Source organism: Kogia breviceps, chromosome 6 (assembly GCF_026419965.1).
Source record: "Kogia breviceps isolate mKogBre1 chromosome 6, mKogBre1 haplotype 1, whole genome shotgun sequence".
In the NCBI taxonomy this organism is placed as follows: Eukaryota; Metazoa; Chordata; class Mammalia; order Artiodactyla; family Physeteridae; genus Kogia; species Kogia breviceps.
Window position 1 is genome coordinate 81,617,513 of NC_081315.1, and position 24,613 is coordinate 81,642,125.

Genomic DNA, 24,613 nt, shown 5'->3' on the forward strand with positions numbered 1-24,613 from the left:
AGTTTTCTCCAAAACTTGCTAACTCCCTTGGAAAAGCCCTAAATCTCAAAGATAAATAGCCCTCCTACCCCCAAAATTAGAAAGGTCTCATTCACAACAACAAGGAGAGACTTTAGCCAGATGTGTGTATGGTTAATGGGAAAAAAAACTGGAAAATTTGACAAAAATGAGAGAATATTTTTTAAACGAGTTGAATAAATAAACATACCATGTCTCTGAATAAGAGGATCACTATTAAATCATCACTTCTTTCCATTAGAGAACTGTTTGGGGGAAAAGAAAAAAAATACATCTTCTCCTTGTGATTGTAATCTAACCTAGGAAAATAATTCTAAGTGCAGAAAAAGGTTAGAGTGTGACTGAAAAGGGCAGCTTTATTATAACTGTTTAATTGTACCGTTTAGACAGATATCACTGAGTATATGTCCCCTCAGATGCCTCCCGACTCTGCAGTGTCCATGGTGACAAACGTGTCCGCACACAGTACTTCCCTTTTTTTTTTTTTTTTTTTTGCAGTACGCGGGCATGAACCCGTGTCCCCTGCATCAGCAGGCGGACTCTCAACCACTGCGCCACCAGGGAAGCCCCATTTCCCTAAATTCTTATTCTTCACTTTCTGATTCAGCTGGTGAACCGGGAGTAGGAAATGGGTCATAAACAATGCACCCTCCCTCATCTGGCTAGCTGTAGCTTTGGCCTCTTCGTCTGAATACCTCCCATATCAGTAAAAATTGATGTTTTTGCTTTTTCAATAAAATACATAATAAAAAGTTTTCAATTATATGATTAACTTACAGTCATTAAATAAACTTCTGCAAAAAGAGGAAAAAAAACAACAGCTTCACTACCCAAAGGTAATCCCTGTAAACATATGAGTCCAGTCTTTTTCTACCCTTAATTTGTGTACTTATCTTTGATTACATCATTTATTCTTTTGACAAATATATATCAAAGGACTAGTCTAGGTTCTGGAGATACAGCAGTGAACAAAAAGAGAAAAGGCCTGCCCTCGGGAGCATATGTTCTTGAGAAGAAAGAGAGAAAAACAAAAGTATATTCTAGAGTGTGTGGATGGTAAGTGCTGTGGAGCACTGTAGTGCAGGAAAAAGGCTGGAAAGTACTGCAGTGGTGGTGTGGTGCTGCTTTAGGTGCAGTGGCCGTGGGAGATCACTGCAAAGATGACCTCCGAGCAGAGACCGGAAGTGGGGTGAGGAGGCCCTGAGGCCGCCTGCAGGAAGAGAATTGCAGGCAGGAGAGACGGCCAAGTGCTGAGACACTGAGGAGGCCAGAGTGCGGAAGCAGAAGGAGGGCAGGAGGGAGCGAGTAGTAAAAGAGCTAGAGGGATGGGGCAGAGCATCCCTGGCCAAGAGACAATTGTAAAGACGCGCTTAGACTCGCGAGTCCCTGGAGGGTTGAGCGCAGTCACAGTCTGGCTTTTTTTTTAAACATCTTTATTGGAGTATAACTGTTTTACAATGGTGTGTTAGTTTCTGCTTTACAACAAAGTGAATCAGTTATACATATACATATGTTCCCATATCTCTTACCTCTTGTGTCTCCCTCCCTCCCACCCTCCCTATCCCACCCCTCTAGGGTGGTCACAAAGCAATGAGCTGATCTCCCTGTGCTATGCGGCTGCTTCCTTTAAATGATTGCTCTGGGTGCTGTGTTGAGGACAGATTGCTATGGGAACAGGAGGAAAGGCACGCATGATAAGGCCGTGGGGGGGAATCCAGATGAGAGAGGTGGCAGAGCATGAGCCACGGGGGAGGGGCTGTGAAGTGGGTAGACTCTGGATTTAAGGAGAAGGGGGTTTTGCCCTTAGAATCTCTTTAATTGTTAAATTTATTTGATACAATATATATGACTTACTATTTATCATTTTAACCATTTTTAAGTGTACTGTTCAGTGGTATTAAGGGCATTCACGGTGTTGTGCAACTGTCACCACCACCCACGTCCAGAACTTTTTCATCTTCCCCACCTGATACTCTAGACCCGAACTTTTTCATCTTCCCCACCTGATACTCTAGACCCATCAAACAATAACTCCCCATTACTGTTTCCCCCCAACCCCTGGCAGCCACTATTCTACTTTCTGTCTCTGAACTTGATTACTCTAGGTACCCCTTGTAAGTGGAATCATATAATATTTGTCCTTTAGTATCTGGCTTATTTCACTTAGCATAATGTCTTCAGGGTTCATCTATTTGTAGCGTGTGCCAGAATCTCATCCCTTTTTAAGGCTGAATGATAGCACATGATATGTGTAAGCCACATTTTGTTTATCCATTCATCTGTTGATGTTTCCACCTTTTGGTTATTGTGAATAATACTGCTATAAACATTGATATGTGGATTTTATTTTAAATAGAGCAGATCAGATTTACCAATGGATTGGAAGTGTGGTGTGAGAGAAAAGGAGGAAAAGCAAGTTTTTTGGCCAGAGCAGCTGGAAGAATAAAGTTTATATTTGCCGAGACAGGGAAGACTGGGGTTTTATATTTTTATTTAACGTAGCAAAATAGTCACGTTGTGTAGTTAAGAAAAGTCTTCATTAATGCCAGTATGAGACCTTCCTTCTCTTCCTGCCCATTCTACATCCCTTCCTCCCCCCCAAAAAAAAAATTGTTACTTTTAGTTATCATACTTTCCCTGGATTTGCCAAAATATTTCTGTTGATTCAAAAGGGGGATGGGGAAGGTAATTTAACATACTTAGCTTTTTTGCTTTTTTTTTTTTTTTCTGTATGCGGGCCTCTCACTGTTGTGGCCTCTCCCTTTGCGGAGCACAGGCTCCAGATGTGCAGGCTCAGCGGCCATGGCTCACGGGCCCAGCCGCTCCGTGGTATGTGGGATCTTCCCGGACCGGGGCACGAACCCGTGTCCCCTGCATCGGCAGGCGGATTCTCAACCACTGCGCCACCAGGGAAGCCCCATACTTAGCTTTTAATGCATGTCACTCAGCTTTTGTAACAGATTAAATGACCTCTATTGGAAGCTGAATCAAGCCCTTCTCCCCCCTCTCCCCAAATCACAAAAATATCTAGTTATAACTGCTCCCAGAATAACTCCATGCCAGAGCACAAGAAAGCCAAACAACATCTCAGGAATATAGTCCCAAGGCTCTGGTGTTTTTTGACCTTTACTCTCTCTAAACATTAGATTGTAAGAACTTATTTATTCAACAATTATTTATTGAACACCTGGCTGGTGGTTAAGCACTTGGGTTGTAAGAATTCATCAAGATATATTTCTTCCTCTTACAGGGATTATAGTCTGTAACTAGAAAATGGGTAATAGTTACCACCAAAGTGGAAGCACAAAGTAGGGTCAGCTAACCCAAGTCTAAGGAAAGAAGCGACAGCTGATGTGAAAACTGAAGAGCAAACAGGAGTCACAGATACAGTGTCCAAGGACGAGAGTAAGCTTGGGCAGGTTCCAAAATCTGAAACACTTTGTGAAGCTAGAGATGGGGGCTGGCTTGAGAGATAATGTAGGGGACATAATCAGATGTCAGGTAGGAAAGGTCATGAAATCACATTAAGGGTTTTTGTACTCCATCCTGAGGGTGGTATAAAGCCATTGAAAGGGTTTAATGCAAGAACCGCTCAAAGCTAATTTGCACTGTGGCTTTGGCTGCAGTAGGCGGACTGGCTAGAAGCAGAGCAGGACGGGAGTCAGCAAGTCCACGCATGAGGCTATTAGGAGGACCGGCAAGTTTTGGACTGGAATAATGGCAGCAGGGTGAGTGAGAAGTAGATAGGTCTGAAGATACTAAAGCACAACAGAACCTGGTGATAAAGCAGATATAGTATCAAGAGACAGTTCAAGAACAGAGCCCAGCTTCTGTCTCAGGCAGGTGGTGGTGAAGCCATTCCCTGAAGAGATTGCACAAAGAAAGAGCAGGTCTGGGAGGAAGACAGTGTGTGTTCAGTTGGGGAATGTGTTAAGTTTGAAGTGCCTCTTTGACATTGAAGTTCAGAGCTGGCTGGTCTGTGTTTGAAGCACAGGCAAGAGATCTAAGCCACAGGGAGAGACCGTGACTGATCCCCATGTAGATAATAGAAACCTCCAACCTTCCCAGGGAGTGTGGGTATATGATAACAGAAGGCTCCTGAGAGAATGCCGGGATAGTCCACCTTTCCCTTTACTCAGGACTTGTCCAAACAATCAGCTTCCTAATAATTACACTCTTTGAACAGCATCTTTAATAGCTTGGACAATATTATCTCATATTGACGTACATTTATTTAACCAGCCACGTAGTTTTTCCTGTTAGTTTTCACTGATGTTTTACTATTTTTAAAAAACGCACAATGAATATTTGCATTCCGCAAAAGTAGTTCTTGGGATGTTAGAAAGCAGTATACAGGAAAAAGTGTTCCATGGTCGATAAACGTATTTTGGAAACCTTGGTTTAAAAAACTATTCAGTAGGTTCTTTACTGTGATTTCTTAAAGCCTTAAATACGCTACTCTGCCCTGTGACTCTCTAGGAGGGGTATGCCGTGGTTTGTTTATACCTTTACGAAGCCTTGGGCCGTGACAGGCTTTTGGAGGGAGCGCTTTCAGGACTAGTGACCACAGAACAGTTTCATTGGATATTAACCTATATGTAAAAGTTGTACCAAATTTCAACACATAGTCCCAGAAGTTGAATTATCAAATTAACGGGAATTAATGTTTGTGTTCTTGATGCACATGTCAATTACCTTTCCCAAAGGGGAGTATATTGCTGACGGGCATGTAAATTACTACACATACCTGTTTCACCCTACCTCCCCAGTCCCCCAAGTGTGGTCATGAATTGTTTCAATCTGATCTAATTTGGTAATGTTTCTGTGACTACAGAGAGGCCCAGCATTTTTCCATGTTATTGATTACTTGCTGCTGCTTTTGTGAATACCTTCTCAGGTCTTTTGCCTATCTATTGGAATCTTAGCTATTCTTATGAAGATAAGTGGTCTATTTTTTTTTTTTTTTTTGCGTTATGTGGGCCTCTCACTGTTGTGGCCTCTCCCGTTGCGGAGCACAGGCTCCGGACGCACAGGCCCAGCGGCCATGGCTCACGGGCCTAGCCGCTCCGCGGCATGTGGGATCTTCCCGGACCAGGGCACGAACCCGTGTCTCCTGCATCGGCAGGCGGATTCTCAACCACTGCGCCACCAGGGAAGCCCTAAGTGGTCTATTTTTATAATCAGGTTTTAGTGCAGAATTTCATATACTCATGGCAGCCATTTTCCCAAGTTCTTATGTATCATTTTTTTTTAGTTAAGTTCTTTTTGAACACGTGGAACTTCTCCATTTTCATGGATCAGTTCTTTAAAGCATTTCTTTTTATAGTTTTTTTCCACTGTTTTTAAACTTAGAAAGTCCTTTTATAAAGTTTTATCTAGACACTTAATAATCACTTCTTGGGTTTTTTTTTGGTTGTTATTAACATTAACTCGTAACTCCTCTGGTACTTACATTATTTATATTAATTTATCTTGCTGCCCTCTCTCCCGACAGAAAAAACTAACCAACTTTTACAGCACTGTTTTCTGAATTTTCCCTTCCAAATTAATATATTGTGCCCGTACAATCTTTAATAATTTTTATGAAAAACATTTTATCTCCATTTCCTACATTAGCAAATTGAGATGAATGGCAATTTATTAGGGTTCAGTTACTCGGCCAGTTTCAGTCTTGAGATGAGTTTATACTGTGATGTTAATGTGATGAAAACCATGACATTTATAAACTTACACTTAATTTGATGTTGTGATAAAAATTTCCTTCCTTGAAGCTCATGGGAGAGATTACTGAAAAGAACACAAGACTAGAGTGTTTAAAGGAATTTGAAAATTAAAATGAAGAAAGGAACGTTTGTTAATAATCAGTGGTAGTAATAAAAGCAGCCACTTTATAAACATTATTGGTTTAATTCTTACAATCCACTTTACAGCTGAGAAAGCAGAGACCCCGAAGTTACTCCCTCCATCTCTGAGAGCTGGGACAGGCAGAGCCACCATCACTTCCAGGGCTGTTTATCACCAGCCCTGCTCTAGTTGGGGTCTGCGGATCGGATATAGCTTTAGGACTCCCCAAGGAGCCTTCTTATTTAAATAGTGTCTGTACTTAAGTGAAGAATCAGCATCCTAGTCCCCCACTTGGACATTTATAGGGTAAAAGGAGGGACAGACTTAAGAAGTGCCTTGCTGAAAGTTTGTAGGCAGGTAGCACATCGAAATTCTCTCCTCCAAGACTGAACATGGGAGACACTGCAGGTGAAAAAGTAAGTGTTCCTCTCTGTGTGGGAACGTGGGTACCAAGGGGTCACCTCACTGTGGGTCAGAAGGTAAGCCCTCTTGTCTGCTCAAGCCCCTCGGCTTAGCTAACTGCACGTGAGCTAGGATTTTCTCAAACGTTCTTTCTCTGCAAGTTCACAGGGAAATTTCAAAACAATTCCTCATTCCTCTGCCGCAGCTTGCGTTTTCAGGCAGTGATGGTTCATTTTTTTAAGCCCGCGTGGCCCGATGCTGAGACAGCATCGCTCTGCAGACAAGCAATTGTTTGTTCCCGGAGCAGGACCTGTGCCCTCGAGTGTACTGGCTTTGCAGCTCCCCGGGCTGATCCTTTCTCAGTTCCCCCGGCAGGCACTTTTGTGGCAGATTCCATTTGGTTTCAAAGGGCCTCGAGGAGGGGCGTCGGGACTGCTTGGCGTGGCCCCCCAATCTCCCATGTTAGGAGCGACTTGCCAGCCGCTCTCGGAGGGAGCGCAAGCCCGGCCCCAACAGGCTGCTCCTGTTTCCCCCCATTGTCTGCGTGATCGGGCGTCTTTTCCCAGCTGACCTGCCTGCGAGTGAGGAAATGTGAAAAGTTAGAGACAAAAATGGTCTCTACAGAGTGAGGGGGAGCTTTCTTGTACAGAAAGGAAGGAAATACCTCTGTGGGATTTTATTTTCCCCCCCTCTTCATCCAAAAAATACAAAGAGGCTCTCTGTCTTTAATGCGAATGTCGGCTTTAAATCTTTTAGGTTTGGATTAACTCTGCAAAAAAAAAAAATAAATCTGACAGGCTTTCAGATATGACGCAGAAAAACTTCTTTCCCTTCAATTCATGGCGTTCATTTGCAAAGCCAAAGGCTGGTGGACTGAATAGTGGGCGCCAGTCTCCCCGTCATAGTTAACATCACAATGGTCAGAATTAGCGGCCTCCATCCCCACCAGTGGACATTTAATACAGGGTGGCAAAGGCAAGAATAAATCTTTCTTCCTTGCCCCCAAATTAAAAGAGATTATAAAATTAAGCCAAGTAAAAGAGGTATTTTCAGTTACATGACTTAGAATCTCATCTTACCTTTTTCCCGTAGAAAGAAAAAGAAATGTGCCATTTTGCAGTCATTACCTAACTCAAAAGCTTCCTTCCAACTAAACAAAACCCATTGACTTGATGGACATTTCCTATTACACAGTTATTGTTGGTTTTCACTATTGAGGATGTCAGCAAGCATGTCGAAGATCATGTTTTGCTTATAAAATAAAATGACTTTTATGTGAATATCTTTCGTCTTGGTGGTATCTAGAATGTGGGTGCCGTTCCATTGAATCCACGTGGAAACATTTACTTTCTGAAATTTGGGGTAATAGCATGTTCTTATTTTAACGTGTTCAGAGCTGTGTCAGCCTAGATAGAGGGAAACCTGAGTATCCTTGTACCAAGAGTCCGTATCAATTAACTTGTGGTAATGTAGAAAAAATTTTGAACAGCAGCTGCTAGTTTCCAGATGAGAGTCAAAAATGAATAGGTAATCTGAAACACAACTTAAAATTAGTAATCTTTATATTTGATAAGGATTGATTGATTAGGACTGTTTATGTGTAATTGTGAACCTGCCCGTACGAATTAAACTCTAAATCATTTTTAATTCCCGACCTGGTTAAAAAAAAAATTCTTGCATGATTTTTAATGGGATGTAAACGTGTGTGCGATAGTTGGCTACTTCGGAATGGAGTTATAACAATACATTTATGGATTTAAATAGGTACTGCAAATTTATTCTTGATAAATAAATAGACTCGAAGTGAAGCAAAATATTCCTTTTGGTTTTATTATATGACACTATCCCTTTTAAGCTCTAGTACTCTAATTACATTATAAAGGGATTTTTTTTATTATAATCACAAATAACTAATGGAATTTGTTGATTTTTATTATAGAATCATTTTCTTTGCAACCCCAAAGGCTCTGATATAGCAATTTGGGATTGAATACAAAGGAATGCTTGAAGTTATTTTAATACACTTTTATTTGGGTTTTACATACTAAACATTTCGCTTGACTTTAGCAATACCAGGATGCACCAAAACAAGTTATGTAAATCTTTGAACAAAAATTAATATTATTCCTATCTAATATCAAATTGTTATTTTTCATAAATTCCTTAATGTGCTTATACTGTATTCGTGATTTATCTGGATGATCATTTAGTATCATGCAATATTTTAGAAAAGTAAATATTTGTGTGCCAGAAATAGTAAATGTAGTTTTTAATTAGGATTGATTTTACATGTTGTATTATAAGAGAATTTAATCCAGTGTATGTTTGAAGTTTGCTCAAAAAGATAAAAAGAACGTCAAAGTTTATTACTCGATTATTTTGATCACAGTAATAAAAATTTCACATAAAAATATGAAAAGATTTGTCACATGATAAAACTTTGTTGTATTAGCTACTTGAGGGAAAAAAAGAAATGTAGTAAATGCATGTTTTAATAAATTTCGCTTTTAATTCCAAATATTGCACAATTTTGAATTCAGGGTTATTGTATACTCTCTTGCAGAATGAGATTCTTAAAATGATTTTACTTGAATTCATATAAAAACTAAACATGAATGATGTATTTCTTGGTTTTTAAAGTAATACTGTTTCTGATGCTTTTACTCAGGCAGCCATGTTGTTCAGTTCCGGAGTCTTTTGGACAGGCCTGTTATTTATCCCTGTGGCATCTTTGCTTCTTGACGTGGTGTACAAAGTGTAAGTATAATGCTCAGTTATGTCATAACAACACGGATGCATATTAATCCTCAGATTTCTCTAGTTGTAATGTCAACTCTAGTGTAGAGCTTACAGAATAGGAGTTAGTAATATTAATTCTACATAAATAAAGAAGAAAGGAGTGATTGAGGAACTAGAAAACTAAATTAGTTTAAAAGAGTGAACAGAAGTAAAGCAGGTAGCTTCAATTGACATTTTTATTAATCAGCCTGAAAAACCCATTCAAGGTAGAAGAAAAAATTCTTTTACCTCCAAATACATATATATATATAAATTTTTAGTGAGCAATAGTTGTGAAAGGGAATTTTTGCTTGCCTGATTCTAAACATGTATAAAACAGAGAATAGAAGAAATTACAACTTTACTAATCTTTCTCAAGGATTATAAGTTTTAAAGTGTCCTCTCTTCCCACAAAAAAAGATATCATTAAAAAAAAAGATATCATTAAAGTTAGTTAATATGATGCTTATTTAATAACTGAGTTTTAATATTATAGACATAAACCATTTATTTTATGACTATTGTTTCTATAATTATATTAATGCCCAGAATTACTGTAGTCTTTTTTTTTTAAATAAATAAATTTATTTATTTATTTTTGGCTGTGTTGGGTCTTTGTTGCTGCGTGCGGGCTTTCTCTAGTTGCAGTGAGCGGGGGCTACTCTTCGTTGCGGTGAGCGGGCTTCTCATTGTGTTGGCTTCTCTTATTGTGGAGCACAGGCTTTAGGTTCGCGGGCTTCAGTAGTTGTGGCACACGGGCTCAGTAGTTGTGGCTCATGGGCTCTAATGTGCAGGCTCAGTAGTTGTGGCACACGGGCTTAGTTGCTCCGCAGCATGTGGAATCTTCCCAGACCAGGGCTCGAACCCGTGTCCCCTGCATCGGCAGGCAGATTCTGAACCGCGCCACCAGGGAAGTCCCTACTTAGACTCTATGGAAAAATTGCTTGTACACTGGTTACTGTTGTACTTAGCAGCAGCATGATAAAAACTAGTTTCAGGGCTTCCCTGGTGGCGCCGTGGTTGAGAATCCGCCTGCTGATGCAGGGGACACGGGTTCGTGCCCCGGTCCGAGAAGATCCCACATGCCGCGGTGCTGCTGGGCCCGTGAGCCATGGCCACTAAGCCTGCGCGTCCGGATCCTGTGCTCCGCAACGGGAGAGGCCACAACAGTGAGAGGCCCGCGTACCACCAAAAAAAAAAAAAAAAAAAAAAAACCTAGTTTCATAAAGTCTTAAATCTTCACACGAATACGTCTATCCTTTTTTTTTTTTTTTTTGCAGTATCAAGAGGACTGCTTTTAAAACATTAGTGGATGAAGTTCAGGAGCTGGAGGCAAAATCTCAAGACCCAGGAGCAGTTGTGCTTGGAAAAAGGTAAAATATGCCTTGAATATGTTCTTTTCCAAGTGAACTTTTAAGGATGTCTTTTGCTAGTGGTTGGAAATAAGCAGTTAAACTTGTATTTATCTGTAAACATGGAGCTAGCAGTGTCACTGACAGATTTTGCAATCAGAGAGATGCAGATTCAGATCAAATCTTTCTTTGCTAAGCTGCATGTGACCTTAGCCAAGTTGCTTAGTGCTGCTGAGCCCCAATTTCCTCATCTATACAACAGGAGTGATAATACCTCCCTCATGGCCAGTTGTGAGAATTGGATAAAATACCATGGATAAAGCAGGTGGCTTGCCATCTGTTGCTTAATGAGCACGCAATAAATGGTAGGTACAAATAGTGTTTATTATTAAACTGAAAAAGAAAAAAAATAACACAGTAGAGTATAGTCAAAATCAGAGCTTGGCATAAAGTCAGCTCTCCCACAATTACCTTTGTGGTTCAGTACATTGTTAGGAACTGACCTGGGCATATGTCTGTCATATATGAAGTCAGTTATGTCTTCCAAGTCCTCCTCCTCACCTCCACCCGCCCCCCAAAAAAGCAAGGTTAGAAAGCTAATTGAATTTACTAAATTTCACAAAACATAGAAAAGAATTTAAACTTATATGAAAGCACTCTGTGATACACCACAATTATGAAGAAAATACCAGGAATTTATTCTTTCTGTCTTTCATCACACTAAAGTGAGCTAAAGTTTCGTCTCAACCATAGGAAACGTTTTGCCCTGGTCTTTGTCACCTTCATCATGGTTCACTGTCGTTACTCAGTTTGACACACTGGAGTGTCAGACTGGGAACTCAGGCTGAGACCTTGGCTTCCAGCCCTCTCGTGCTCTCATTAGGCCAAAGGATCACGTCACACACCAGTCTGTGCCTCTCTTAAAAATAACAGCACTGGCATCTGCGGGGCGTGCACCACATGCTGGGTGCTTCACTTCTCACTTCACAGGTACTATTGCGTTACAGTCCTGCAACGACCCTGCACAAATCCATCATCCCCAGTTTTTCCAGATGAGGAAACCGGGGCTTAGATAGACCAGGTTCTCAAGGTCAGAAGTGACCATGCTGGGCCTTGAGCCCGTGTCAGTTGATTCTAGAAACCCTGTTGCTAACCATGCTGCTGCTTTTCAAGAACGTAGGATGGCAGCAAAAATAACCTGCCACTAACATGACAGTTCGTAGCCTCTCCAAGTCAGTGTCCCTGTGTACCTGATGGGCTGCTATCGTTGGGGTTACAGGTTTAGCTCCTCCTCCCTCCCCCTTTTCCTCATCTCTTCCCTTCACCTCCAAGTCAACATCTATTCTATTGCCTTTCATAAATAGTTCCTCAGTAAATGTTTTTTCCCTCTCACTCTAGCTGTAAAAAGGATGTGGTAAGAGATCTAGCTCACAAAATTGTGAACAAAAATATTTATTCACAATTATTAGGGAAAGTCTACTGATAGCGCTGTTACTACCCTTAGTAAATTTCTCCTATTTGTATGTTAATAAAACCTATGTTAAGCCCCTCCATGTGATACTGGTTTTCCATCGTTTATAGTATATCAGTGACTTCAGCAATTCATAAGTCAGGCTGAGGGTTCCATGTGATGACCTCTGACCTCTGGGTCCTCAAGACCTGAGTCTGTGATGTGTGTAGTCCCTTACATTAAATAAGTCAGGGAACCTAGAAGGAAAGAAGTGAATTCCGCCATAAATGACAACCAGCTTCTCCAAGAAAATGCATCTGATAAATTTCCTGCTGCTGCTCAGCCCATTTGCCTAAAATAGCTGTTCGGCTTTTTCTTAAGGACTCAGGGCTAAGTTAGATGTTAGCTGAACACCCCAGACAAAGACCCCTAGTACAGTAGGGACCCTGTGTTGCCATTGCGGCCGATCAGTGAAGAGAAGGATGGCGATGATCAGTGCGGCATGGTGTCTCCCTGCTAAAATGGTAGCTAGAGGAAGGGGGAGAAAAAGATCTGTGAAAGGGGAAAAGTAGCAACTGGTTGGAAAAGTCTTCACACCAAACTACATTCTAAGGCAGTTTAGAAATTGTCAGATTGATTTTATTGATAGAACTCTTTCAGAAACCTTGGAGAATAAGACTCATGTCAAATTTCAAAAAACTAGCTAATTTCATCTGCATCTTTCAAAGAGGAAGAAATAGTGATTTCTGTGTATTCTAGTGATACCAGGCTTCCCTGAGTGCCAAAACACCATGTTCTTTTACGCCTCCTGGTCTCCGCACATGCTGTTCCTTCTCTAGAGCTGGTACCCTCTTACAGACTGGGTAATCCAATTCCTAGCTTTCAAAACCCAGTCCAAATGCAGTTCCCTCAGCTTTTCACAGATAAAATCAATTCTGCTATCTCTGTATCTTGTTTGTTCTCTGTTTTTACGTTTATTGCATTATGATATAGTGTATTTGTTCGCCCTATGCTTGTTCGTCTCCCCTACTAGACGGAGCTCCTTGTAGGAGAGGCCTCTGTCCCAGTCTTAACTGCAACCCAGAACAGGCCACAGAGCCAGGAACATAGTAGCACTCAGTCAATATTTGTTGAGTGGATGAATGTGTGGCCAAGAGAGTTAACTAAGGAATGAATGAACAAACGAATGAAAGGGTGGGTGAAAGGATAGTTGAGTAGTGGGGTTGACCTGTGGGTAATTAAATTAAAATGTGATAACAAGAACATAGAAGTATATAGGTTGCACTTCCCAAACTAGTAATGCCTAGTGTTAATGATTGTTTACTTTTTTTGTCATAGAATGATGCAGTTCTTAAGAAAGATCATGCGGGTTGATCATCCCAATTTTTTTAATCTTCACTAAGCACTACTCTGAAGTCAAGCTAGATGTAAAATGAAACAGTGTCAGAGAAACTATAACTTACTTGTAACCACTGTATCCAGATTAGTATTTATAAGAATTTATTTCTCATCTCTACTCATTTTCAAAAATTGAAACACCTTGGTTAAAAGAATTAGTCCTTTTTATAGAAATAGTATGCCGCTTATCATAATTTCCAGCAAATTAGATATATTTTAATTTTATATCGAAATTTTGAGGAAAAAGGTATGTGTCGTCGTTTAAGTATATTGCTTTTGAGCCATGGGTTATGGTAGAAATCAGTTTAAGTCTAAAAAATTGGGAGAATAAAGCCAAACCTTATTCCTAATACTGTGTAGCCATGGCTTATTTTTTTGTGTTAAGAAAATGACTTTAAGCTATGAAATCCTGTTCTCTGCTTTTACTTTATGTGGACATGCTTCAACACTAGGGAGCTGAAGCATCTACATTCCCAAAGTCCAAAAAGCTTTGAAATTCAATTTTTTCCATAGGCTTATAGCAAAATTTGCTGGAAAAACCAAAACAATTTGTACTATAAATATAAGGACATTGATCATGTTTATTTTTCTACAATGTAATATTCCTGTATTTTAAAGCAGAAATATTAATTTTTGGAATATGGGCCTCTAATATCCCACTTGGTAGTATTACATCTACACATTGTGTGTAACATATTACTTTTTCTAAAACAAAACAAAACAAAATGTCAATTCAAAATTCCAAAGATTTAAAATAAGGGGTTGTGGACAATGGGCTCATTAGAGACAGGGCAGTTATTACTGGATATCTTTCATGTGTGTGTGAAGCAATGCATCTTATAGTAAGGCTGTATGAATAATGAGTCTCATAATTTTTTGTATCTAACTGTAGACATTAGCCAGCATATAATCATCAGCCATTACTAAATAGAATTTTAACCCAGGATCTTCAGGTCAGTCCTTATTAATTTGTCCATCACCACTGTTTGGCCCACAGCCTTAGCTTTAAAAAAGACAGTAGGGAAGTATGGATGTCAGATCATTTGGTCATGGGGGTGGTGATGGTGTTCTCTCCCAGCTTTTCTCTGTATTGTTTATCTTAATGAAAAGCAATTTTAACATTGCCCCAGAACTAATAGAAAAGAAACTTTATTTTTCAATTTTCATCTGGGTTTTATATCAGGATTACATAACTTTCTTTGAGGCTGGGGCGGAGGAGCGGGGTTGGGGGGGAGGTGATTAGGACAGGAGGACATATCAAATGTTTTCCCCCAGCCTACTCTCATCCCTGTGATAAGGGTTCCATCCAACATTTGTAAAGAAACGTGACAGAACAATGAAATACCTCCTCCAGAGCAGAGATTAGTTAGGCTTCTTATATTCATCGTTCATCTCCCCACCACCACTGCCTACTACAGGACAGCTGTCGTATGCTATGCACTAAAACATTTCATGAATGAATGAAAATAGCTTGGCAACCCAATAAAAAAACAAATGCAAATTGACCACTCTTCAAAGATAACTGAAAATACCTTAAGGCAACATGTTCCAGGACAGTAAATGAGATTTTACCTTTTTTTTTTTTATTATTTCTAAATGAAATTTTATTTTAAAACGTGGTATATTTCCACCTCACCTCACCAAGTATCTAAGTTGCAGTGTTTTAACAGGCTTGGAAATAACGTAAGTGGTAGTTGTGTGATTGCATTAAATAAATCGAAAAGTTACATAGCTTGGTATGTACATGAAAGACCCTACGAATTGAGTAAAACTACTGAACAAGAGTTGTGAATAAGATGTGGTTTTAGTTAGAAGGCATCCTAGAGTCTTTTTTTCTTCTCACACTGTGTTAAACTGTTCAACAAAAAACTAAACTTTTAACATGTCTATTAATGTTAACATGTTACCAGTATATTTTATAATGTGGCTTGATAATGATATCAGTACCCATAAACATTGATGGCACAGAAACTGCATAACTTTGAAATGATGAGTAGTTCTCCAAAAGTGGGATAGGACTAGAGAAATACAAATCATCATCAGTTATTATTTATTAAGCACCCTCCCATGAACGGCATTTATATTCTAAGGAGGGAGTTTTTGTTCTATCAAGAGGTCTGATGTAGCTAAGGCAAAAAGCAAAACAAAAAACAAAAACCTAGTAATTTACCTAAGGAAGTGGAGTGAGGGGCATTATAAGTTAAAACTCATTTTCAACAATAGACTTCTCCTGTTGAGGTAATGTTAAATATAAACCAAGGCATCAGAAATGATCCTCACAGAGTATCTTTTGTTTCGTGATGATCTCTGTTCTAGTTGGGTTTTTTAAAATAATAAATTCCTTGGGATCTGGGGGATGGTAAGGGTGGGAAGAACTAGTGCTTCTAAGTGTTGAGTGGTTCCTGAGTACCAGTAACTGTGGTTGAAGCTATACAACTCCCTGAATCCTCCATCAGCCTGAGGTTAGGAAATTGTCCTCCTGTTCTCCATGAGATGTCCAGGAAAGGTTGCCTAAGGGTGACCCAGCTAATAAGTAACAGACTCAGAATTAAACCAAAGACTGCAAAGCCCAGGCTCTTTCCACAGTAGTGTGCTTCTTCCCCCAGAAAGAGACTTTCTTACTGCTTTTTTTTTAACACTAGACATTAACTTGATGTAACAGCTGAGTGATAAACTGGCCTTATATGAACCATTACAAAACAAAATTACATTATCTCATATATTTAGATTGCCATAATATGAAAGGGGCAATTCTCACATCTGCCTTCTTATCGCTTCCATAATTGTAATATTAAAGTATCATGTTGTATTAAAGTATCATGCATTCAGGAAGGCCAGCCTGAAACCTGGAAAATGTATTTTGGGAGGAAGAAGCTCTATCATGATACATTGCCGTCCTCTAGTCTTCTGTAGTCATTTCAGTTTTAAACACCAGAGACTTGCCAAGCACCTCATCCACTATGCTCTGCTAACAACATCAGACCACCTGCTGCTAAAGCTGCTGACTTCCTCAAAGCGGTTACATATTTTAGTGTCCCTATGAGTCCCCAGGTCTGTAACGGTAGATCATTTTAAGAGCAGAGTAAGAAAAGTCACTGTAAAAATGGCTCCTCCTCATTCCCCATATCTGTTTATTTCACTAGCAAAAACAAGTTTTACAAATTTTTGCAAAACTACTGGAGTTTTAAGATTAATTAGCTTTCTTGCCTTAATTCCCAATGACAATAAAATATGTCTAATAAATAGCAGTTAACACCCCTAGACTTTAAAAAATTTGTGTAAGACTACTACAAATGTCAACATTTCTAAATATTTTATTTCAGCAAAAGCCTAAATGTTTGTGTAATTACAATGAGTTCATTTTGCAGATGATCCCTTTTTTTGCATATGATAAATTTTGTTCCCTTGCAGGGTCTAAAAAAATTGGCAAAATACAGAACTAACATAACTTACAGCAGTTTAACTAAAGCTTAAAAGTGGGGAAACTAAAAAATGGAAATTTGTCCACTGAGTCAATTCCAGTGATTAAAACAAAATTGCTTAAACATTTGCTGCAACACATGTGGATTATTTATTAGCTCTTCATGCTTGTTATGTGTTTGATATCAAAGCACAGTTTTATAAATCAACCAATGGAGAAACGGCATGATTGGGAGGATTGATGATGTTTAAAAGTGCACTTTAGAATTATTACTCAAATTCATTTATCCGACAAGTATTTGACTCCCTACTGGGTGAAACACTGTTCTGTGTGCAGGGGAGAAAACCAGATGCATTATTTCTTGCATTCTGCTTTTAGAAGTTACATAATTACATGGGTTTGTTTCTGCAGAGAAGATTCTTCTAAACGTTTATTGAAAAACGTGTTTTTTCTTGTCACTTTACCTAGTAAATTATTTTCTGAAAAGTTTTGTTATTTTAAAATGAAATTAAGGAACACATTTCATACCGTATTAGAGTGGTAATGGAATTTTTCTAATTAAAAAGTCTGTGAAATTTCTTCTTTGCATAATTTTTCAGATTTTTCTGTATAACTAAAAAATGTGCAAAGTAGGAAAAAGATATAGTAATGGTTAATTTTTTTAATTCTAAAATGCCATGCTTGCTATATGTAGTAAGTCTAAATTCCAAAATTTTAGAAGCCACTAACACTACTGGTAGAGTTTGTATTTTTTATTAATTATATTGTGCAGGTTCTGTGTCTGTATTTGACTTAAATATAACTGGGGGTGGGGAAATCTTTTGACTGGACTACTGGGGACAAAACTCTCCTTAGCTGTCAGGGGGGAAAAAATGGCCTCAAAAGTATCCAGTACTTGGGCTTCCCTGGTGGCGCACTGGTTGAGAGTCCGCCTGCCAATGCAGGGGACACGGGTTCATGCCCCGGTCCGGGAGGATCCCACATGCCGCGGAGCGGCTGGGCCCGTGAGCCATGGCCACTGAGCCTGCGCGTCCGGAGCCCGTGCTCCGCAACGGGAGAGGCCACAACAGTGAGAGGCCCGCGTACCGCAAAAAAAAAAAAAAAAAAAAGTATCCAGTACTTGAAACCTCATTTGCTGTCTGAGAAAATGGGGTTGAAATAATCACTAGACTTCACATTTCTCAAGCAACCTTTTGTGTCAGTCTGACTTTCTCTGGTGGTCCTGTGGGCACTCTGGGTTCTCCGCTGAGTTGATAAGTCACTTCACACGTTTGCACCTGTTCTGCAGCCTCACGGAGAGGGCGCAACTGCTCAAGAATGTCTTTAAGAAGAACCACGTGAACTTGTACCCATCAGAATCATTGCAACAAAACCTGCTCCGTAAGTATTTGAGTTCTGTTTTTTAAACACATTCTCTGCCATTACCCCATATGATCTGAGAGCAGTATTTTGACTTTAGAGATATTTAACTATTTAAAGTTAACACCTAAAACAAGTTTTGCACATTTGCAACATGTTATGTAAATAACAAATGTTTAAAGAATCCTTTGACCACAGCCATCTCACTTTCAGCAAAAGAGATAGAGCATTTGAAAATCTTGCCGCTTTCACTTCAAGAAAAATATTCCCGCATGCCCCTTGTTTCCTTAAGTATTAAAAAGAACCAGTGAAATAAAAATCTTAACTCTTAAAAGCTCACTCTGTATTGTTATCTTTCCTACTTGAATAACTTTGCAAGAGCCTTTTCAGCTTTCATACACAATGACATGTATGTGAAACATCGCACAATGAAACATGTATTTTCCCCTTCAGAAATACTTATGGGGCCTCCCTGGTGGCACAGTGGTTGAGGGTCCGCCTGCCAATGCAGGGGACACGGGTTCGTGCCCCGGTCCGGGAAGATCCCACATGCCGCGGAGCGACTGGGTCCGTGAGCCATGGCCGCAGGGCCTGCGCGTCCGGAGCCTGTGCTCCACAACGGGAGAGGCCACAACAGTGAGAGACCCGCGTACCACAAAAAAAAAAAAAAAAAAAAATTATGAATATTTAGAGTTGTAAGAAATTATTAGGTATCACGCCCTCTTAACATTTCAAGGATCTAAAAAAGAATATAATATATGAAGCCCTGTGATAAATGTGTGTGTGTTAGTAATATATCATTTGTTTCATGTTGTTTCCACATGTAATTTATTTTCCTTTATATATACTCATGTTTAATGCTTTTGCTCTTTATACTTCAAGAGGCCTTTTCTAAAGATGTGATTCCCTTGGAGGTCATTTCTTATCCCCAATCCCCCTTGGACGAGGCTGGGGCATAAGTGAGTTTATTTGTAGATGCTGAGAGCCCAGAATAATGTCTTCTGAGGGAAGGAGAGCATGCTTCCACTATTCAAAGTTGTGTGTGTTTATCTCCTCCTCTTCCTTGCTTTTATTCTTCCTTCCCTCTCATCCGCCTGATCTATATGGAATACACGCACGCACTTGACTGCACTCCCCACCCGTCTGCTATAGTCAGGAAGCAGACATTAGAGGGGCTGGACTTGAGATGCTGAACGGAGAATTGAGGGGGGCGAGAGCATCTGTGATCTAGGGAGCACAGCTCCTCGAATCTAAGCTACCATCATCTCACTCTTCATTTTGCAGTTGAGTCTATACCTTTTACAGACATTAAAAACTAGTGTCTTCATGCTTTTAAAGGTGGGAGGGATGCATTTGTCCCCCAAGTTAGGAAATGAACACTCAACACTCAGAATAACGGAGATTTCCAGCGACTTCAAGATGACCAATTTCTATTTTATCTTTAACTTACAGACGGGTATGCTTTCTCTCAAGATGAAAATGGAATCGTCTCACAGTCTGAAGTGATTAGAGCGTATGATACCACAAAGCAGAGACCCGATGAGTGGTGATGGGGGGAGAGAGGAGAGGCCAGCTCTGACACAGCTTGAAGGGAAGCTCCCACATCTTCACCAGAATCTGCTGACCAACTCCAGCCTGGTCCAAGAAGGGGAAATGGATCTGAACTCATCTCATTGACTGACATTCAGATTCATGTATATTATAGACATAAGCACTGTGCAACTATACTGTAACACCATCTCTTTCAGATTTTCTAAAGTATTTACTAAGTCTTTGTAAACAGAAATGGAAAATGACCTTGTATCTTGCCAGAGTGTTTTCTTAAACTGAGAATAGGTCAGCATTCTTATGCTGTTACTCTGGGGCTGCCACTAACTATCAGTGTCTTGGATGTACCACGAGGCGACCGACCTTTACAAATCTCTAAAATGGTAGTAAGTTAAAAGGGACTCCTTGATATCCATTTTAGATTTCAGAATATGCTGAAAAGAACCAGCCTTCTTAAGGAAGCGACTCACTGAGCAAAATTCCTAAACAAGACATTAATAATAATGTGTTTGTGTCAAAAATTGTCTTGATAAATGTTTGCCAAAGAAGTTTAATACATGTATTTGTCATTCAGTAGTCATTTGCCCAGAAATCTAAGAGAAGGTTTACCTCTAGTTCTGCTGTAAGATCTGCATGCCTGACTTTACAAATCTAAGAGTGATTTGCAAAAACGAGTATTTCAAGGCATTTGCTACTAAAATCTGTGATGTTGCACCTTTAGCCTTACAAATGCTTCTTTCTCGTTCGTCTTGTCTATTTATTCCAGTTGCAGTGCACATGTGGTATGTGACTGTCTTTATGATACTGATTTTTAAAACTGTATTTATGTCTCCATCCTTTCTAATGAGGTTTCATCATCATTTAGATTTTTCTAACAACCTGGCTTCTGCTGTAGATTGAATGATGTCATTTTGTCTTCGAGTTTTCTCTTTTAAGAAAAATATGCTTACATATTTATGTAAGATTTCCAATGCTTCTGTCAAGGTGTTTGGAATACCATGTTGGATAAATGCATGGGCCTTTGTAACGTCCGTAGACTCAGCTTTTGTCCTGTGTTTTGGTTTTCCTTATTAGTGCCCGCTCGAGATGCCTGCTGTCCTTAATGGCACACCCAGTGTTATGCTGACTGCCCTGTATATAAGACTGAGAATGACTTCACAGTTCACTAGTCAAGCAGCTCCCAAAATTAGTCACACACTGCTAATTGGGACAAATAAGTAGTACCGTTTACCCATCTTAAAAACATCTATTTTACTCAAGCCTATAACTTTACAAAGAAAAGTAGATTTTTGTTAATATGCTTTAAAATGTGTGTTCAGTTTAATTATTTTCAGCATTTCCAAGACATCTGAAAATGCCTATTTTGTCACCAACAATAAATGGTGAAGGGGCTGTTTAAAAACACAACCAGTTTTCTACACTATTTTTAACATAATGCTCTCATGTGGAAATAAAAAGAATTCTAGCTTTCAGATACACCTCAGAGATTGAAGCAAACCTTTTGCCTTGCATTCAAAAGCCTGTTCGCCTTTAAGTGGACTTACCAGCAAAATAGGTACAACTTCCTCTTTAAAAAATAAGTCAACTACAATTGAGAAGAGAGGAGATTTTCAAATCATTCCTTGAGTTTAATAATTCACATCTTTTTCGTCCTTTTTCTCAATCTAGATTTAAAATTCAGCTATATATTATTTCCTTCTCTGTATTTTTAGCTATTTAGTTACCTGTATGCCTCCCACATTTTCTACACATAAGAGAGGTTATAACATACCTAATTTGAACTTAAAGGGGGCAAGGAGTTGACATACTTCACTCCCCAGACCCTTCCCATTTGGGGATCCGATTAAGAAAATCATAAATTCAACCATCTAACAAGACCACAGGCGTAAGGGTCTCAGATCATGTTCGAAATTCAGATTTCACAGTCTTTGTCTACTGAATGACTATTCAGAGCTGCTTTTTTTAAAAAGAAGAAGAATGAAGTACATCTCCCTGGAGGAACACTTCATAGCAGTTCCAGAAAAGGGCTGCTTCCATTTCCCCTCACCTCATAAGTGACATCCTTCTCCAAAATTTTAATATCAAAATGTGATGAGTGTAATAGAACTGAATTTTCTGACTTAAACGAAATGCTTTATTTTTATCCTGAAACATGGATCGTTTCTGTGGAGCCCTTCAACATGAGTGGAAGACTCATGGTTAATCAATCATGTGGAAGATCATGATCTGAAACATGACTAATTTATGTCTTTTGGTCCCATGGATCTATTTTTGAATTATCAACATTAAGTCAGTCTCTTAGCTTCTTGGGTAGGAGTTGGTAGTAGGCAGCAAGGAGTGACCACCTTGGTAAAACCTAAAAGATGACATTGCAATTGCAGTGACTTTGTAGTGTTAATTAGAGAAAAACCCTCTGATTCTTTAACCTTGGTGGGGTGGGGGGGAGTAACAGTTTTACCAGGATTAAAATAAACAGTTGAGGTGACTTTTAACGTGTATTTTCTGAAATAAGGGACACTCTTCGATTAAAAAGTCCCTTGTAGGAACTCTGGCAAATGCTAACACCATTGCTTTACAGTGTTTACAATTCGGAAAATACTACTTACTGCGGAAAATCCTCATTCATTTCACCCTGAAAAGCTGGAGGTTGCTTCTTTAGTGTTAACTAGTACACAGTGATATTGAGCATGAACTTTCTAAATGTTTTACATACTCATATAAAAATATATTGGTGTCTCCCACCCAGAAAGATGCTATATGGTAGAAATTATTAGCAGGAAAATGGTGTTTCTCAGGAATGTAGTAAATTTTGAATGACATGTGCTGCCTACCCTCCCACATGCCACTCTGTCTGATGTGAGCCAGCTTCAGCAACGTGGCAAAGTTAATTGAAAGCTTTTTCTAATGAAGTCAGGTGAATGTGTATTCTATTCAGTATTAGCCATTTACATGAATTGTATGGTCATTGAATGGACTCAGCGATTACTCTTAATTTCCAGGGGAAAAAATGAATTCAAGAAATAAACATTTATTCTGGTCATAACATTTTATATTTTAATTTTGCAATTCTGCATTCTAAATATCCAGTATGAAAGTCACGTGATAGTTTGTTCTGCATTGTGTGCAGGGTACATCACTTGTAATCTGTCATTTAAGTATTCTTTCAGGAAACGAATGTCATTCTGAAAGTACTAGATTGCATATTCACAACTTTTTATTTATAACAATGTCATCATTATTACAAAGCTAAATAATCATTGGTGTTTATTTTTGTGCAGTTTGCCCTTTGATGTTTCCTGGTTCGAAAACTGATATTACCAAATAAATCTATAATTATGTACAAAATTCATTGAGAAAATTCCTACCCTATTCATATCATATGAACCAGACCTATGGAATTCTTTTTTGTAAATTATTTAATGTAACACCATGCAGTTCGGTGCCTAATAAATGCTTTTTAATGATCAACATTTCTATAATGCCTCTTAAAGAGACCATAGTCTGATTTTTCTCACGTTAAAATAATTGAAGTCACTTGTGAAACTGTTATACTTTGCTGCATTTTAATTAGCATTCAACAGCTATTAAAATGGAATGTAAGTTAAATTTTGAAGGAAAGAAAATAAATGTTTTCCATTTTTGATTTATTTTCTATATGACAGCAGCTGTGCTTTTGATAGGTTTATGTTTTGCATGAATTAATATGTAAAGTGGCCTAGGCCAGTGCATGGCTATTGCTGTAAATCTTGATGTTTATTTCTGCCTTATAAAAGTCTCTCATGGCCTACCTGGAATTTCATATTCAGTGGACAAATTAATTAGTCCTCCACACAACTTTTTTTAATAAGTAAATTATTTTACAAACAAATTTGAACTAATTTAATTGAAACTTTTGTTTAGCTTGCCTCTAAGAACTTTTCTTAATAAAGCTCACAAAACTTCTCAGCAAATAAGTCTCCCTTAAGTAGGAAAAAAAAAAGCTAGATTTCATACTTGCTATGGAAAGTTGCAACAGCAACTCTCCATAGGTAAATCTGCTCTTGCAAAGACGTGAGCAGAATATTTAAAAATAAATATTTTTATGTTTCATGGTTCTAGACTAGAAGCTATAAATGCAGTAAATACTGTTTGTTGTTTGTTTTAGTACTTCAAGCTTCATTTTTCACATTTTCAAGTTTATTAGGTTAAAAAAAGCAGCCTTGGAAGGCAGCTACTATGGAAAATTGCAGTTTGCATTAAAGATAAAATAGTATTTTCAGCTCCATGAAAAACCATTCCTGCTGAAACTGCTGTAAAAATTGTGAAGCTGCATGAGTGGAGAGTATTGAATCTGTGATTATAGTAGTTTTCTCAGGTGTGTTTATCTCAATGTTCAATGCACTGTGTTTTGTAAATAGTTATTAAAGTCGAGTAATATTCAATTCTATGCAGTGTTATGTGTCATTGGCCTTTTGTGAATGTGCATGTTTTAAATGGCAAATTTTAAACATTTTGTTCTCTGATTGTTGTTAAAAATGAAATAAACTTTACCATTACATAAAGAAAATTGTTCAAGATTCAATTGCTAGTTTTAGAAACTATATTGCTTTATAAAACCCTCATATCTGCTCTAACTATAGTCTGAGAAGGTGTATCTGTTTAATAACAATATTAACATTTTGTTTACAACCCCAGTGATATACAAAATATCCCTGCATTTTAATCCCATTCAACCCAACATAAAGTGGGGTATATTAACTCTAATTTTGTATGAGCTGGTAGTTTTGATAATTAAGTATCAAAAAAACAATTTTTAAAATAAAATTACCACATTTTGATTCTTCAGTCAGAAAAGCCTCCCAGGATTGTCCTCATTACAGATTTAAATCGGCCTCTAAGTCAACAGCTAATTCACGGCTCTTTCCTTTCACATAGCATGAATGTCTTAAGTTTTCTGAACCCACCGAAATTTTTTAAGTATATGAGAAAGTGGCCACATTTAGCTAATAAAATTTGAAGGAAGTAACCAGAAGATACTAAAATTGCCACGTGAGACGAAAATAC

The 24,613-nt window shown here is 38.7% G+C and overlaps 1 protein-coding gene across 4 annotated transcripts in view; it reads left to right on the forward strand.

Annotated features, from left to right (window-relative positions):
• The window catches only part of ATP8A1 (ATPase phospholipid transporting 8A1), a 242,469-nt gene extending 218,289 nt beyond the window's left edge, over positions 1 to 24,180 (forward strand). For 3 of the 4 annotated variants that reach the window (XM_067036148.1, XM_059066068.2, XM_067036149.1), the window contains 4 exons: positions 8,933 to 9,021; positions 10,323 to 10,415; positions 17,952 to 18,043; positions 19,475 to 24,105. In XM_067036148.1, the coding sequence (XP_066892249.1) occupies positions 8,933 to 9,021; positions 10,323 to 10,415; positions 17,952 to 18,043; positions 19,475 to 19,572 (372 nt within the window). In that variant the 3' untranslated portion in view covers positions 19,573 to 24,105. Of the gene's footprint in view, positions 1 to 8,932; positions 9,022 to 10,322; positions 10,416 to 17,951; positions 18,044 to 19,474 lie in introns of all 4 variants that reach the window. The other variant, XM_059066067.2, reaches the window with a different exon arrangement.
• Positions 24,181 to 24,613: the final 433 nt, after the last annotated feature.